Source organism: Patagioenas fasciata, chromosome 1 (assembly GCF_037038585.1).
Source record: "Patagioenas fasciata isolate bPatFas1 chromosome 1, bPatFas1.hap1, whole genome shotgun sequence".
NCBI classification, from domain to species: Eukaryota; Metazoa; Chordata; class Aves; order Columbiformes; family Columbidae; genus Patagioenas; species Patagioenas fasciata.
The window spans coordinates 152,245,596-152,264,064 of record NC_092520.1 but is presented as its reverse complement, the minus strand read 5'-3'; the positions used below and the strand labels follow the sequence as shown (position 1 = coordinate 152,264,064).

General features: G+C 42.7%; 1 protein-coding gene across 1 annotated transcript in view; it reads right to left on the bottom strand.

Moving 5' to 3' along the window:
* The window catches only part of PAH (phenylalanine hydroxylase), a 40,859-nt gene that overhangs the window by 3,108 nt on the left and 19,282 nt on the right, over positions 1-18,469 (bottom strand). The window contains exons 4-11 of the mRNA XM_065862753.2: positions 11,820-11,908; positions 9,464-9,531; positions 6,449-6,645; positions 5,944-6,079; positions 4,588-4,657; positions 3,345-3,401; positions 2,239-2,334; positions 1,786-1,919 (exon numbers count right to left, since the gene is read on the bottom strand). Of these exons, the coding sequence (XP_065718825.1) occupies positions 1,786-1,919; positions 2,239-2,334; positions 3,345-3,401; positions 4,588-4,657; positions 5,944-6,079; positions 6,449-6,645; positions 9,464-9,531; positions 11,820-11,908 (847 nt within the window). The remainder of the gene's footprint in view (positions 1-1,785; positions 1,920-2,238; positions 2,335-3,344; positions 3,402-4,587; positions 4,658-5,943; positions 6,080-6,448; positions 6,646-9,463; positions 9,532-11,819; positions 11,909-18,469) is intronic.

Below are 18,469 nucleotides of genomic sequence, written 5' to 3'. Positions count from 1 at the left end.
GAGAAGAAAGGAACCGTGTGTAGGATATTAATAGCACAACACAGAAAAGAAGGCCACCTTTCTCAGGTATTACCCCAGAGAAAATGGCAAAAGGAGAAGCTACAGGCTTATGACAACTGAAGAAGCAACAGACGAGGTAGCTAGGAAGACTTTGGAATTGGGGAATGTGGGGGCAGCAGAATATCCTGGATCTCTGTATGTGTTTATCTGTGAATGGGAGAGAGGGAGAGAGAAGAGACTGCAGGTCTGGGACAAGTCCCTGTATGGCATCTCCAAGTGAAATATTTGTTAAGTGTGTACCAAAGCTAACCCCTAATGGCTTGACTAATATCCAGAAACACAGTGGTGCTTTTTTAAAGAGAAACAGAAATATTGTTGTGAGGTGGAACCCAAGCTGAACAACACAGTCTGAGCCATTTCTGTTTCAAAAACCAGAACTGAACCTGGACTGTTATTAAAAAGTCTTGTTGAACTGGACCTGAGTCTGTATTTCAGTCACAGATGACTGAAAGATTTACTGTGTAGCCCTGTAGTCTTGTAAACACACTGCTGGTAACAAGCTGGAGACTCTCTATTAAGCTAACCACACAAGCCTCAGGATTGGGGTTATTAGGATTGCTTGGAGTTTTGTTTAGTTGTAATAGCAATTGTCTAATGACCATGTGGCTATTACCTAATTTGTCTTAGTTTTGCTTAATTCCAAATAATTGTGTGCTATTATGCCTATTGTTAATAGTTTTTATATAGGCAAGAATAGCAAGTAGTTACACTGCACATAGTATTAATAAACTAAATCTGACCCTAAAGTGATCACAGAATCATAGAATGGTTGTAGTTGGAAGGGATCTCTGGAGATCATGTATTCCAACCCACAACGATGTAGCATAACAAAGCACCAGCATGGGCTGATACAAGAGGCCTTGAAGGTGTGAGCACAGGATGAAGCTGGTAGTCCCCAGGCTATCAACAACTCGCCACTGGACAGTTATTTATAGTAAAGCAAACTTAGGAGCTGAGAGAGAAACAAAACAAAACCAACAACAACAACAACCACAACCAGTTTTAGAGGAAACAAAAGGGACAAATATTTTACATAAATTGTGAAGTCAGAAGCAACACAGATTTGCAGATCAATGTAGAGAAAGAGCAAGATGTAAAGCATGTTAGAAAACATAAAAATGACCCTGAGGAAATCTTGGGCTGAGGAGGAAGAAAGGAAGCATCAACACCACTTGCCTCCTCCAAAAACAGAGGAAGAAACCCCATTCATTAACATCACAGCCCTGCTCTGAAGACCTCAAACTTCTGATCACTTGACAACTCTACCCCACACCATCAGACAGAAACTGTTGGCTGAAGACTCAAAAGAAAGTATTAGGGTGAGTATAACTTCAGAGGAAAAGGAATAGATAATAGGAGATTTTTTATATTAAAACTTTTAACTATAGCATTGTTAAAGAGACTTGTTTTGCATTAATTAGCTAGCTTTGACCCTAAGTGTTAATATCATTGCAACTGGACTAATAATTTTTTGCTGCATTTTGGTTATACAGATGAAACTCTAAGACTAACCATAAACTCTTGACTTCATGTATAAGGTATCTTCCCTTCATTGTCCTTAACAACATTTTGAGTGCAACAACTACTCAGCCTCTTTAACCAATGCACATTTTTTTGTAGTGCCTCTGAAAATATTACTGTCAATCCAATATCTATTACAGCAATGGGATCCAGCGTATTGTCAATGGACAACAAACTGGTCCTTCTGTGAAATGACTGGATTACCTTAGCTTTTCTTTTGCATCTTTAAAACTTTCAGCAACATAGTAGACAGGCTGGAATTCAGTAACAGGGTACTTCTGCACAGAAGTCTTCTCCAGGACAAGAGGCTGAATCTCAGGTTTACTTGATAAACAATACTATATGAGCAAAAGGGTAAGAAATTTATTTCAGTTAAAAAGTGCTTGAATTTGCTGTGAAAGAAAGAGCTACTCAATGCCACCCAATTTCAGACAGGAAAGAGCTGTTTCTGTGGAATACAATGACAATGTCACCTACTAGGAAAGAAGCAGTTATGAGTCCCCTGTGCACACTGCCACATTTACTAGAGGTCTTCCATGAAGTATAACATTTCGTGCTACTTCTATGTGCAAAATGCGAAGCAAAATAAGAGCCGAAAGTCATTCAGAAATTTGAGCAACTATAAACTTATTTGAAATGTTGTTTTATAGAACATACCTGCAGTTCCCCAAATGAAGACAGCAGTCCTGCACCATATGCCTTGAGTGAATCACCTTCCTTACATAGTCCAAACTCCACTGTAAACCAATAAACCTAGCAAGAAAATTATACAGAAGCGTACAATCAATGCATCATAAAAAGCAGGCACACATAATTGATTTGAATATATTTGCAGTTTTCATTTCTATTTAAAATGTTGCCATGTGTCAAATATCAAGTGTATAAATACAAAAAAATATCCCCACAGACTGAAATTCTTCTGGAAGGGGCACAGTGCTAGACTTAGTGTGCCTGTGAATCAGTTCAGTTCCCTGACAAACACAGTTGTGTTTTACTGTGCTTATGTTTGTCAGCAGAGCAGAAACAATGAAACTACAGCAAGAAAATTTCATTTTGGCTGGCCAGCCCAGTTGAAGTCAGAACCTTAGCTGATAGAAGTTTGTGTCCTGTTTCACACAGAGGTTGTCCAGCTGCAGCAGCAAGAGAGGGAATAAGCTATTAGTGCAATATTGAAGGAAGATGATCTGTGGCTTAGTATGATTTCCTGGTCTGTCATTTTGAAGGGAAACCTGCTCTGGCTCAGAAGAACTACCTCATCTGTCAGAAACAGTACAGATGGTGCAATGGTTTGCCCAGACACTGAGGATGCTGATCTCATAGACAAATCCCTGGTTTTAGAAGTTTGCGACTCTGGGTCTCAGTAGTCTCAGAGTAGGATTCAGGGTAGCCACACTGACTGCAGAGCGCATCATCTGCCTGGGAAATTGGAATAGAAGGGACATTCACAGGTAGGACTGCTACCAAAGCTGCCTCCCGAGATTTCCTGTGGGGATGTAGTAACACATAATATCTTCTTGCCCAATATGTTTGTGCTGGAGGAAGTCTTGTCTAGGCTTCTGTGTTTAATCACAACTGTCACTTTGAATAAGGGGTGCCAAAGTTATTTTCCTTTAATGCAACTGTTTCAGGGTGGGGTTTTCCAATCATGGACTTCACTTCATTCCCATTCAACTCTATGGGAGTTCTATCAGTGTTTTCAGTGGCAGAAGAATTAAGACAACGCAGGGTGCTTTGGAAAACTGAGCTCTCATTTATTAAATTACCGTAGCGAGTTTCTCGATGAAATCATCCGGAGCTCCCAGAGATGCCAGTCCAATTTCCTGTAACAATAAACCATTATTCTTCAAGCTGTTTATTGCAAACATTCTTCCTGTCTCATCTTGTGTAATTTCTCACATTTTAAATGTTACCATTGCTTACTACCACACACAAATGTTTACAGGACATGTTCCTATCATGCAACATCAATTTTAAACCAGAAATCTCTCCAGAAATGAACAAAAGGTCCTGTCCAAATGTCATTTACAAAGCATGATCCTTTGTGTCTGGTACAAAGCCCATTGAGGTCAAATAAAATTCTCTTTTTGCTTTGACAGGCTTTTGATCAAGTCTACAATGCACACCCAAGAGAATGATACAGTCAAAAGGAAGTAAATCAATCACACCCACACACCTGAAATATTTCTCTTTGTTTGAACAGGCCCTGATTGCAGGAGTTTTCCTGGAGCCTTGAATGAGTAATTTTTTCTGAAGGACAGGGCATGATTTGAAAGAGCTTGTTCACTCTTGGCAGCTAATGGAGACTTTCCTGGGAGGCTTGCAACAGCTGGATTCAGAAGACAGCCACCAGAGACTGTATATAACCAGACACCTTTCTCAGTTTGTTCCAGTGAGGACTGCACAACGCAAAAATCAGAACGCCGCACACACACACCAAAAGCATGGGAGCAGCCGTCACCATGTAAAATCCTAATAAGCCAAGATGCAGTGAGGCTTATCTTAAAGGAAATCCTCCATTCGGGAAAGGTCAGAGCCTGAGTCCAATACTGAGTGCTTACTAACTACACAAAGTTGACTTTTGTCTTGTGAGCAGGATGTTACATAGCTCATTTTGCCTTCTTCCCCTCTGTCCTTTTTTCCTTTCTTTCTCTCTCTCTTTCTGTGTTTGTCTGCTTTTCTGATTCTTTCTGACTTTCTCTGTTTCTGTCTTTTCATGTTTTCTGGTAAGATGCAAACAAAAGTTTACTCCTTCACTTCTTTAGCTTTGCAAAAAGTTTGCCTGTAAAAAACCACCTCACACAAGACAGACATTTAGTGTTTGGGTGTATGAGTTCACCTAAGTGATTTGTGTCAAGATTTCAAGCAATAAATAGATCAGCCTTGGCCACTCTCAATATGCTTAAAGGTGAATCCACACCACTTCTCATAGCTCTTGGCTCATCCTCTGAATTAACTAGTCTCTTGTGTGATCAATTATAAAAACAGTATAACCACTGAGTAACTTACCTGGGAAAACTGAGCAAAACTGGGATCAGCAAAAAGAGGCACATGTCCTAGCAGCTCGTGGCAAATATCACTGCAGGAAAACATGACATCTGAATAACTTTAATTTAGAAGTTCAGCAATGCTGGATGAATGCCTCAGAGTCAGAACATAGTCAGGAGTGCAGTGCCTTTGCTCCTACCAGCAAATAATGTTCAGGACTCACAGGAAAACATTTTGCTCTAAAATGATTCTTGTGATGGAAAGGGTCGCACACTCCAGGGTTTTCAGTGTTTTCATCATCATATATCCCTCAAAGGAAGAATGATATATTATTCATTTTCCCTTATGGAAGAAAACCATTCATTCAACTGCCCACCCAGCTCAATAAAGCTCAGAAAGAAATCACCTAACTGAAGGGAAAATGGACTTTACAGTCTCAATGACAAGAAACCTCTTTAGATCAAGTTCAAGATACTAAGACACCATGGTGTCAACATGTACCACAAGAGCTCAACTCCAGTTCCTGTTCAGGCCCACAGCCTTCCACTGAGAGGTGGAAGCTTGCCCTTCCTCTGGTAGGACTTCTTTCATTGCAAGTTGAAGGCAGCAGCTGGGCAGCCATGTTTGAGGACAGACTCACCTAGGGGCTTCTAGATTTTTCAAAGACAGAGAAGTGGTTTGGTGAGAAGGGGAGAGGTATAAGATGCTCTCAGGAGGGCAAGTCTATGGAAGACATTTCAGCCTGGCTTTGTGCATGGTGAGAAGAGGGTAAGGAGAGGCAAGGAGGAAAATCAGAAGTATAAGGGATGGAAAAATGGAGGGGAAAAGGAGGCTGTGGAAAGGACTAGGAAGCAAAGAAACAGTAAGGGAGGAGAGAAAGAATTACAACAATATGAAGCAGAGGAAGAAAATTGTTTTGAAAATAGCAAGTGGAAAAGGACAATGGACAGGGACAGAGAGAAACATTACAACATAAAACTGAAAAAGAGAAGGGAACAATGATCTGAGTTTCGTCTGCCTTGGTGCCAGAAACTTGCTTGCAACATGTTGAGTCATTCCTGCACAAGATTTCACACCACTGTTTGAGTATTAATAGCCTTTGTACACTGCTCTCTTGCTTCCCAGCCATCATGCAAGCATGCCTTCAGTAGCAAAACTGTCTGATCAGTCCCATAAGAACTTGCAGAAGAGGATGCAGCTTGTTAAAAAGACTAGAAATCTTCTGAAAATGTTTTCAGAAGAGAGCAGTTGCTTGGCCGCTCTCCATTAGCTCTATTCCCAGGAGCACTCCAGAGTCCCACATGGTTATTATCAGTTGGGCTGACCCTGTTGTTAGTCTGCTGCAACTTTACACACTTTCTGTGTCAAAGTACTTACGGCTCTGGTGTGTACATGGGTTTGGACGCGTGGCGAATATACTGCGTAGAGTGAAATACTCGGAATGCCAGCCCAGCCAAGAAGTCCCGAGAGGAGAGCAAGCCTGCAACAGGACGCAGACGAAATCCAGTGCAGGCTGAAGGGACAAAAAATGGAATCTTAGAAGCAGCTAGTGTGCTTGATTTTTCTTTGTCTAGACTCCTCACAGTGGAAGACATTTGTTAATTGTTTTCTTTGCTCTCCCTATGCAAAACAGAGATTAGTTGTGAGAGAGTAGGAAATGTTCTACCCATGTGTACCACCATCACAGTATCTGAGCATCTGTATCTTCATACCCCTGAAAGTTTTAGAGAGGGATCTGGGACACACGGATGTAGTGATGTGCCCAAGCACCAGAGGGAGCCTGTGATAAAGCAGGGACTACTTTTCCATCTCTGGAAGCACCACCGCCACTGACAGTTGAGGCCTTTCATTTGATTTCAGTTTTTATATGCTTCAAACTTACTCTGCAAAAATTTTGAAATATCCTCAAGCTGTGGAATGTTATCCTCCTGGTAGCCACAGTACTTCTCCAGCAGTGGGAACACGTGGTTGTGTTCATAACAAGCATGAGTTGGATAGAGGCTCTTCAGCTCCCTGAAGACAGTGCCCCATGTTTTCTTTTCTTCTTCTGTGTAGGTGACTCGAGGAATAGGTTGGCCACTGAAAAGAAAGCAGATACCCTCGATAGGAGCAACAGAGAAAATGTTCTATGCCAGCAGCATTATACTCAGGAGCTTTACATGGGCTGGCCAGGAGCTGCTGGTGCAGGAGGAGAGTTGCCTTTTGTCTGACAAGCAGGTGCAAAAGGAGCTTCACTTGCCCCTAGGCATAAGCTTGCAAGTACCCTACTGACCTCAGCTGAGATACTGGCATTCAGACAACTCCTTTTATTAATGTGGTAAAAATAATGTATTGCTTATTTGTGTTATCAAGATGTTATTCTAAAAATATTTGATGGCTGATGGTTTCAATTTATTTGCATTTCTAGATATGGAGCAGCTGTTGTATTTCTTGCTCTAATACACATAACATTGATTGTTTTGTTACAACAGGGAAATCATCAGCTCCAGAAACCTGTTTCGTGGAGATGTGGAGAAATTCTGAGCTGTGCTTCATGCTTTAACACATGCAGACTTAAGCCACTTTTATGCTATTTAATAATAAAAAAAGAGTAATTTTGAGTCAAATCCCACCCTCAAGCCTCCATGTCTTTAGCTCATGTTGAAGCTAGCAGGAATTAGAAAATCACAAGCAATATAGTTTGGCCTCCTGTGAATATTCAATTCCTTAGCAATAACGATAGGGCCATAGGTGAATCCAGCAGCTTTGAAAAATCAAAGGGGTTTAAGGAACTTAATAGGGTTAACATCACTGCTGGAATAATGCTGGAGCCTTCTAAGCCCCAGAGATCCATTGTTAAACTCTTGATGATACCCCACCATCTCCCACCCCCTCATTTTTTCCTTGAGCCTCAGGGCAGCTCCTCTGGAGCACCATCATTTTCTGTCTCTCTGTGTCAGCCCTCCTTGATCTGTGGAGCTTTAAACAGCATGTTGAATTATGAGGATTGCTGGGAGATTGTTGGCACTGGGGGATTGTTGGGCACTCCTAGTAATCTTCAGCCACTTTCAAGGGCTACAGGGGGAAGCTATGGCTTAAAAACCCTTCAAATTTCAATTAAAAATTTCAGGGAACAACAGGGCCAGAAGCAAAGGAAGGCAGAGGGAAGAGGAGAGCTAAAAGTAAAAAAAAGAGAGAAGTCAGGGAAATGAGGCATACAACAAAAATGACCAGTAAATGTGTCAGGAGAGAAGACAAAAGAGCAAAGGCAGAATAGAGAAGGGAACAGCAGGAGGCAAGAGGACAAAACAGGTGCAAGAGAAGGGACACAGAAGTGGATGAAATCGATGGTAGGAAGAGCAGTACGAGACAAACAACCACAGAGCCACCTCACCTTTGTAGCTGACTCCACAAGCTAAGCCTACTTGCCATTTCAGATACTTCCCATGAAGCCTGATAACTTTGGTTGTCCCTTTCCTCCTGCCTAGTCTCTGCATCTCTGTTCCCCCAGCTGGAGACACCCCTTCAACCTCTCCTCCCCACTGTAGACCCTGAAAGGCATATCTGCCAGGTGTAGCACCCAGGGGCAAGGACATCACACGTCCATCTGGGCCTTCCCAAATCAATACCCAAAGTCACAAAAAACATGTGCTTTCTTTCCACAAGTCCCAGAAGCCCAGATGTGGGCTTTCACAACCTGTTACTGGAAGACCTTATTGGAAAGTCCAAGAACTTCACGTAGAAGGTGCTTTTGGGACATAGGTCCAGGTTGGTATAGGCCCTGTTTCCAATGTATCTAAGGATCTGGATAGAAGACTAAATATCAATTGGTTAAATCTTGGAATATAATGGTTTCATCTTCTTAAGATGGTTTCAGTTTGAATCTTGTGGGGAGGAGGCAGTTAACATGTTTTTTTGCTTTATCTCTACATGATTTGATGAAAGCCTGAAAACTAGAGATCAGAATTTGCTATTCATTATGTAGGAAAGGTAAATTTTCTGTGGGATACCTATAAATGGACACTAGGTCCACCCACATGTAGCCACAAAGTTTCATCCAAATTTTTTAACTATAAACTGGGCTCCTGACTTTTTTTTTTTTTGCTTTCCGTCAATCAGTCAAATTTTGTCTCTCATTTTGTGATTAGATTATTAGCTCTTTGGCTCAGGGACTATATTTTCATTGCAGTCCTGTGCAAAGTGAAGCCCTAAATGTACAACATATGTTGCTTTATTCTTTACAATCACAATTTTTGGCAGTCTCAGCAAGAATAAGGCCCAGTAGTACTGATGTAAATGTGTGAGTGGCTCTGGGAACAGAATTTTATCTCTTCCAGATCTGATCACTGAAAGCAATCAAGCAAGCCTTTTCTAACTGAGTTTATCATCTCTATTCATTTATTTTTCTTGGGAAATGAGAGCTCAAATTGCTGATTGCAGCTGGGTCAGACATAATAAAATTAGAGTATCAGGAACTGGATTAGCATCAGAACCATAAGTTATTAATTATTTTAATAGTGTATGCAGCTCCTGCTTTAATGTAAATGTAAATGATCGGCAGTCCTCCCTTAGCCCTGGTTTAATGGAGAGAATACCAGAAGCAGATTTATTCAACACTCAGGTCTTTGTAGTAGCAACGGAGTCTACTGCTCAATTAGACAACAAAGCCAGGGAAGAGGGGCATTGTGAGGAAAGAAGGGAGGCGATGTTATCTTCTGAACATGTGCCTGGAACAATTTACTTTTGTTTTACTGTGATTTGGGGATAAATACATGAACAGGGAGATTTAAACACGTGGCAGAGGAAAGCCAACAGCAGGAGGATGCTTATGGAAAAGCAGGGATTGCCAGCAGCGTGAGAGCTTTAGGAAAGGGCAAAAGATGTGGGGTTGCTTTATGCCCACACTCTCAGCACTCACTGCCTGTAGTTGTAGGCGATATCTGCAAACTCCTTCCTCCGGGCCCGGTACACAGGATCTTTGAATCCCTAAAGAGAAACACCGATAGTCAGTTCCTCTGTAAATGCAGGTGGTAAACAGCGTTCCTCTCACTGAGCACCCTTGGGCATGGCTGGTGCAGTCCAAGAAGTGCAGGAGGACAAGTGAGGAAGCTGCCTTCATCCTGCCCAGCTCAGGTGCACCCTGCTTGCACAGGGCACTGCTCCTTCCCCATCTGCAAGACCACCAGGTCAATCATTCAGCCACAGCCTCCCAGCACCTCTCACCCCCCAAGTTCTTTCATTTTCTCATTTCCACGTGCTACAAAAAAGGTAAACATGCTCCTTTACAGAGTCAGCAAGGTGCTCCCACAAGAGCAATACACCTCATTAATGGCACTCAGATAACCAGGTCCTTTTGGATTCTCAGGAAGCTTGTTGCAGTTCCTAGCAGGGCCAGGCTGGTCTAGCAAAACAGAGTTAAACCACATTAGAAACACACTGATCAACTCAGTCAGACATTTTAGGTGGATTTTCAGCATGAATTGTGCTTAAAGGTACGCATTTTCAAACTGTTAGAAGACCAGTAGGCACTCTGCTGGCCAAAAAGCTCTATTTGGTCTACAAATTCAACCATTTGAAGTGATTTAATTACTACTGAGAACTTCTAATAGACCTTGCGGTTTGGAGCTTGGCCTTTGCAGCTAATTAGCAATAAAACCAGAGATAAGGAATATAATCTCTAAATCTTCATCTAAGATAGCCATTTTCCTGTTCCAGTGTGCCTGCTATTTAGACTGAGAGTTCCTCAGGGCTAGGAGTGTCTTTACCACCTAAAGTGGAGAAATGTCCTTCCAAGCTAGGACATAGTTCTGCAGGACAAACAGCAACTATCCACTGGACACTGCGGCTGCTTACAAATGCATGTTTCGGCAGTGCATGGCACATCTGGACCAAAGGACCATGAAACACAATGAAGTACAGGAGACAGCTGAAGTAGAGTGCAGATCTAAGAGTGTTGGTCAAAAAGAGGCAGCCAAGGGTCTAAAATGTGTGCTGTTCAAGATTAACCTGGCATAGAGGCATTTGTGATTGAATCCCATATCACTTTACTAAAACCACAAGCTCCTTTATTTTCTCTTTTTCTACTCTCTGTGTACTGTCACACTTATTTACCCCAGCAGCTGGGTTCCCTTTTTAAGGCTTAACCTGCTCACTAACTAATTCTAGGAACTGGAGCAGAGATGCTTAATTCCTTTTAGTATCTTTTGTTGTTGTTGTTGTTTTCCTTTTTCAAACACAATCTTGGTCTATTCCCACATGACACACAAGGGGGCCATTGACTCAGTGTATCTCCTTTCATTCTGTCTTTCATATGTGACCTCACTGAACATCATGAATCATTGTACATGATACATAACACATCTCAAATTAAGCAATGGGTAGTGAATGACTAATCACCCCATCTCAATTAAACTAATAGCAGCAATTTTTGTTGCGCTGCATGTAATTTATTTATAATCAACCTATCCCAATTAAACTAATAGCAGCAATTTCTGTTGCACTGCATGGAACTCAGTGTGTTTTGACAAATGAAAATAAGTTGTTGTTTGCTTGGAGAGGGAATAGAGGCAGAAATCATTCTTACATCTGGAAGAGCTGTAAAACCGCTGAACAAGTTGTTTTTATCAGCTAATCTGATGAACAAAACTTTCTGACTCTACCATTTAAACCACAAACTTTTCAAAACAGAGACATTTTCTTTTGTTCTGTCTCAACATACAAGAATCATGTCAGATTTAAAAACCACATAACAAGGCACCAAGCTCAATCACATGTATGTGATCAGAGATGAAAAAAAAACCAACCAAACTTCCTATTACATCTCTGGTCTATGATATGCTGCTTCCAAAGTTTTTGTTGCTACTGATTCACAAAATGAGTCTGAAGTCATCATATCAGAGCCACTTGGGAAAACCAGAGGTGTCCTGTGGTGGTTCTGTGCTCTGACAACCACTATGACTTTTAAGGTCTCCTGGTGTTTGCTTAAATTAAAGCAACCTTTGGTCTGATTTACTTCATACTAGGGATTTGGTTGATTCTAACCCTGTAAACATGGTACCTTTCTGGTCCTAAACCACATGAGAGTCAGGCTACTAAACTTGTCTTAAAGCAAAGCATATGTAAATAAAAGAAACATCTGTCCCAATAACTAGAAACATGTTAAAACAACAACAACAACAAACAAACAAACAGACAAACCAAAACAAAACAAAAAAAAACAAACAAAACAAAAACAAAACAAACCAACCAACCAAACAAAAAACTTTGTTTCTTACAGGATGGTCAGCATCCAATTCTGCTCCATAGCTTAGGATCTGATTAGCAAATCTGTCCAGCTCCTGAATACTTCTTGGGAACCATGGCACTGCAAAACAAAAAAAAAAAAAAAGAAATAGAGACTTCTCTTCTTCTTCATTACTTGGTTTGGAGCCTTCTACTGGTTTTTCCATTTTTTCATCATAAAATAAAGAAACATATGCAAGGGGCTAAATTCTTTGGGCAGCAATGGCTTTTCCCTGTGGTAGGGGGCAAGAACAAACCCTGTAAATTGTCTTGAATTTGTGGCTGTTTTGCACTGTTGGAAGAACACAGAACATCAGGAATGTCTAGCCCTTGGCAAAGAGTTGGCTTGTAATATTTATTATTTTCTGTTTATTATTCTGGTGTCTTGGCTTACCAAAATGTAGCAATTTTTTCCAGAGTATCCTTCCTTTCACAGTTGCTAGAATGAGCCATTTCAAAGGAACAGCACAAAACCCCACATCAAGAAGGATACAGGATTATTTGACTCTCTGAAAATCTCTTTCTAAGACTTACTTGGTGGCCTCACTTAAGCTAGGATGCTGAAATGAAATGATAAATGGCACCCTAATACCTCAGACTAGCATAGTATTACTGCAGTCATTATACAATAATGTACTAATTTAATTAACATTCTGGTTCTGGTTTTCTATTGGATTGTAGCTCACATACTATATACACTTCCTGCGGCACAGTCAGGATATGAAATGGGACCACACAGCATGTAATGCCCCTTTACACAAGTACATAAGGTGGAGGGCAAAGAAGACTCGCAGGGCTTTCCAGATGTGGCGTTCAGATAGGGGAAAGCAGATACCAAGTGTCTGCATAGCAACTAGACTACAAGGAGAGGCTCTTTGCAGCTCATGAGGTGCATGGAGCAGCCATCCCAGGTTGGACCTCCTTCCTGGAGTGATGAACACAGGTGTATTCACTCACTGGTCCAGGCAGTCCCCTGGCATGTGTCCCCTCACCAGCCAGAGGCCTGATGCACACGTTGCCCACAGTTGTTGTATCAGGCTGGAGTTTCCTCTTCCATCTGGTCTAGGAGGATCCGATTGCATACCAAACTAGGAATTCCCCTGTTGGTCACCACTGTGCCTGGCCACCCCAGCTCTCTGCCATGCTGATACAGGGAAGCTTGGTGGAGAGAGCAGGGCGTCCACGGGCCCTTTCCTCTCCCTTGGCCCTTCATCGCTTATGAAGCATATCTGTAGGTACCACTGCTAGGTACCGCTGGCAGCTGGGCACATTCTGGGTGCTGCTGGTGCTGCTGGATATGGCTTCCTTGGCTTGCCCTTCTGCTGCCCCTTTCTTATATTTTTCAGCCCTTTGATCCTGGCTGCTTGCCTCTTTTTCCCTTCCACTCCCTCCTGCCTGAGGCAGAAGTTAAAGCCATACCTCAAGTTAATAGCCTCTGATGAACTTTTTACAAATACATTAATTGCTCTTTAAGCCCATGTACACTTCTGCCTTCAAGACACTGCAGCACTGAGCTCTATTGTTTCTTTACATGCGATATGAAAAATAACTCCTTTTTGTTTTAAACTTGATTATTTCATATGATGTGTATTAGTTCCTGCATACAAACACCATTTGCCATTATTCACCTTCTCCAGGCCACCTAGGATTTTATAGCTTGATGACAGATCCTCCATCTATCATGCATCATACTGGCCGGCACCTTACTTCTGTATCTATTTCGGGCACAAAAATCATGGGCTACCTTTGAGCACCCTCATCACTTCTCCCTCCATCTGAGAAAGTACCCCATACTCAGACTCTGCAATCATGTCCCGTATGCTCCCCATGCTGAGTACAAGTCAGATACATGGACTCCGAGGTTAACATCACCCAAAGGTCTGCTGGTCCAAGCCCAGGGGCTCTGAGCAATCTCTCTATCAATTAAATGTTGCAGTTCATTAATGACTTTCTTGCATGAATGGGTGTCACTGGTTGAGTCAGTGCTTGGAAAACAGCTCGTTCTCCTGTGTGGCTCTTTGCTCGGCTGGGAGCACTGCCACTCAGCCATACATCCCCAATTGATTTTGCGTTTTGTGCTAAATGAACCTGATCCCCAGCCACAGCTGCCGCACGACCTCCCTGCAGCTCCTGGCTGATGGGGCTGGTCCCAGATCTGGGTGGATCACCTACAGGATAAGAGGATCACTCTGTTTCCAGGACTATTCAGCCTTGCTTTTTTTTGCTGAGCCTAACAACACACTGGGCACTTGCGTTGCGGCGTTTCTGCAAGACATCTGCAGAGAGGGGCCAAGGCAACAACAGCAGATTTACAGGGCACATTTTGGGCGGCTACAGCTCAGCCCCATGTAGGGTGCTTCCTCCCCCTGACCTACTGTCCCACCACCAGCCTGTCTTTGCCCAACGCTCCCTCTGGGAGCCCTCAGATGTGTTTCAGGCAGGACAGGGAAAGCAGGCAGCTGGTGGCTGCCAGCCGGGAGAGGTCCCGGGCTGCCCGGGCTCACCGGGCTGCTCCCGACTGTGCCTCCCCTTCTCCCGACCAGCACAAGTGGGTTTTCGTTCCCCCCCGCCCCGTTCTGAGCTTCACACCCTTCTGCTTTGCCTTAAAAACCACACCTGGATAAGTCACTAGATGGCAGCAGCAGTCCCAGGAAGATCTTCCCGAAACGACTTAATTTGCTGGGTGTACCTATCACTAGCTCTCTAGTTTCTCCAGACATATTCTTCCACCTTGCAGTTAGCAACATTCCTGCACTTCCAGCTCCTTGAGTTAAACCAGTCAGAGGGGGTGAATAGAAAAAGACATGTTTGAGTCCTAGAGAGGAGTCACTACTCACACCATATGAAGCATAAGCACAACAAATCTTCCTGATTCTGTTTTCTACACGGGCAGCTGAGCACCAGGTTTACCTTCTAGCTCTGCCACTGAGCTTTGTGTGATGATGGGGGAATCACTTCACTGTTTTGTGCTTCAGACTCCCCCCGTCAGGTTGGGGTAAGGCACACTGATAGAGGTTTTGGGATTGGGCACTAGACAAAAAGCTGTCTCCAGCACCACAGCAAAGGATTTGCCAGTGAATAACCACTGTTCTCAGAGACACACCATGACATGAAGGATCCAGGTTGTGCAGGCAGATTGATGAAGCTGAGGTCTGCAGTGGATTTCAACAGCAATGTGTGTAGGGTTTTGCTGCCCTGAATCAGAAATGTGGGCAGGGTTTGAATCATTGCAACTTCAAGAAGGGATAAAATGTATATATAACACCAACTTACTTTTGTTAAATACATTTTATTCTCAAGATCCCCACCATACTTGCTGCAGAGTTCATTATAAACTCTGGGATATACTGACTTCCAGGCTGGTGCGGTGTCAATCCCAGGCATGGAGGTGGGTGGCTTGTTTTTCCCCTACGCAGGAGAAGCACCTTTTATTTTAGGCATGCAGCCCCTATGGGTACCTAACCTATTTTCAGCAGATTTCTGCCCTGCACCCATGTTCCCCCAGACACCATCAGTAGCTAAGAGAGAGGAGCTCTGATCTGCAGAGCTGGATAAAAGGGGCAGGCTGTGAAAGGGAAATCCTCAGGATGTTTAGTACTATTTGCACAAGCATAGTGGATGTTAAGTCGGGTTCTGGAAAGTCCTGAGCTTACTCAGCATTTGTGGAAACAAGAAATGAAGGTGCAAAGCACAGCCCCAGGGCAATCATGTTGCACCAAGTTCATACAATCCTCGTGTTAGGGACTAGAGCGCAAAGAGGCTACTGGGTCTTCTGCCTAGCTGTACTGTGCCAGGACGCTGTTCCCAGTCCTCCCAGCAACTATTTAAAAGATCAAATCAAATTACCCCCTGGCTGAATCTACCCCATATATCGTTTGTAACATCCTCCTCCAGCCCCATTTGCCAGACTCACTGTCTCTCTGCACGGCCATTAATGAATTGCCAGAGCAAGCTGCTGCAACACTGGGCCTCTGTGAAGGTCTGAGGAGCAAACGTGGGCTGATCAGTAATAAATATTGATTTGTCTGTAAATGAAACAGCAGCATTTATGGGATTGTGCCGAACACCCAAGTGGTGACCAAATTACCATGAGGTCAAATGCTTAGCAGAACGCTAATAAGCCATTTATATGAGGGGCAGCAAAGCAGGGGCAGCGAGGACTTCTGCAGAACTCTTCCATTTGGACCATTGTGAGGAGGGTCAAAGACAGGTCTATGCAATTTATAGCAGCTCGAGGCCCAGGTTTAGCCCTTTTTTAAACAGTCCCAAATGCTTTGGCCAGCCTCAGGGTTTAGAAAACAAGGCCCCTACAGAACCTCAGCCTCCAGCCTGTCTCAGAAATGCAATAAATTTTCTGCATTTCCCTAATGCTGCAACAGAATAATATTTAATTATTTTTATTCATGGGCTCTGAGTTCTCTGTGGGTACCCAGTTTGTTTCCAAAAAGAGCCATGAAGAGATGTACTGTGTTTTTACAACAAATCTTTCCATCTCTACAGAGGGGTTTTGGTCCAGTGACTGCTAGCCCATCTCATCTGAAGCTCTAAAACTACCTTTGTATGTAGAACATTTTGCTGGTCTGTCCTCAGCTAAAATGGCACTGTTGATCCAAACTTCATATTTGTAACTATTTTGATGTGTACATGGGAAACCAAAATTACATTTCGCTTTTAAGAGGGGAAAGACCCTATAAACAGCTATAGTGATCAGAACAAGAAAAAAAAAAATAAAATAAAATAAAAAGGGTGCTGTTCATTTATACCTTGCCCAATATACCACATAAAGCACACACACATGTGTGTAATGCTAAGCTATACAGAAAAGGCAAGACAAGAAATCTTTTAGACTGCCCACAGAACACTGTCACAAGAATGGCACTGTGTGCTTCCTAGAAGAAACAGTAAAATAGGGATATTTTTTCTCAAATCATGAGCATAAGCAAAGTGAAGCCTCAACAAAGAAGGGCTGAGAGTATCTAAAGCAGTGATGGAAGAATCAGTCAAATGGATGTTTGGGCTGTCTTCAGGAGAAAACTTTTCCAGCCTTTACCTGTCAACTGAGAAAAGCGTGACAATGTCCCCATAAACCATAGTCCTGAGATTTTGCTCCCTGGAGACATATTGCTCTCATTCTGTGTTTTATGAATCAAATATCACAAAATCACATCTGTGGATTATGACCAGATCTGCCAGGGCTCTGCCAGTGTAGCTGCCTCATCCCAGAATTTGCCACCCACAGTTCATAATCTAAGCAGGGTTTATTTGACCTTTTAAAATACGGCTCTTTGGGAATTTCAGTTTGACTGGACCTTTACTACACATGAAAGAATCTGAAATCGAAAAAGAAAAAAAAAAAGGGGAAAGGGCAAAAAGAAACTTCCATCTTCTCCTCTCTTCTTCTCTTTCCTTGGCAGCAAATTGTTCCCACTTTATAGTATTTATGAATTACTGAAACTAACAAACATAGGTTATCTTCTGAGACAGAAGGGTGTCGGGTCCTTTTTCGCAGCACTGACAGGATAATCTAGCTCAAAAAATCCTTTGATCAACACGGTAACATGCAGTGAAATCCTAATCCTACAGCTGGTCAAAGGAGTCTTGACTTCTGTGAGGTCAGAATTTCACTCACAGGTCCTTCTCAGCTGACATTTAGAGCTATAGCTCTATGCAACTCTGGTCTATGCTTATACACAACTTTATTATTTAATAGTTTATTATTAACTTCTTAATAATAATTAGAAAAACAAAATAATGCCAACACCTGCTAGGCCCTGTATCTTTCTTCTGAAAGTGCGAAAGCCCCTGAAAGAGAATATCCTTAATTTGATGTGATCATAAATCACCTAACCAACCTTTTGTGCCTCTGACTGATGAATGGAGAGAACTGACTCCAAAGAATATCTGCTTTATTCTTTTTCATCTTCAAATGTAATGTCATGGGTAGGACACAAAGGGAACAGTAAAAGGATTACCAACACTGATCTCAATAAGGTATTAATGTCCTTTCATGTTGTTCCTAGGAAGGAAAAGGAAGGTCTAGGCCTAAAGTATTTAAAGTCTGAAATCCTATTAAAATCACATCTGTTATCTCAGGAGGCATTTAAGTGTGTCTCAGACTGGATGCTGGGCAGCCACCCCTGTACTGAGCAGCCTCAGCTCCAGCAAAAATCTCTGAGAATTAGAAGCATGGACAATTTCCGAAATCTTTTCTTATTGCCCTCTAAAGGCAGAATTGCAACTGACCTCCCTGAGATTTCTTCCAGGAACCAAGTTAGTCCTGCTCCCACCAAAGTGGGTGGCAGACCCTCCCCGGTTTCAACAGCAGAAGTGAGGGGCATCCACAAGCCCAAAAAGTGGAGAGGCAGATGGATGATGTTAGACCTGTATACACCTGTGTGATGGACAGGTGGCTAGCAGGGGGGATGATCACTCTGGGGAACTTTTCCTCCCCTCCTCCCATCTCATCTCAGCCCAGGGGTGCAAGGTGTCCTGCAAGGACAGGGCTGCAGCAGCAAGCAGCAGCAGTCCATGATATCAAAACTAGAAAATAAATCCAGGTGTTCAAAGGGGTGTGCCAACCTGGGACCTCAGGAGGGCAATTCCTCCTCCTGCCCCATGAGGATAACACCACTTCATACCAGGC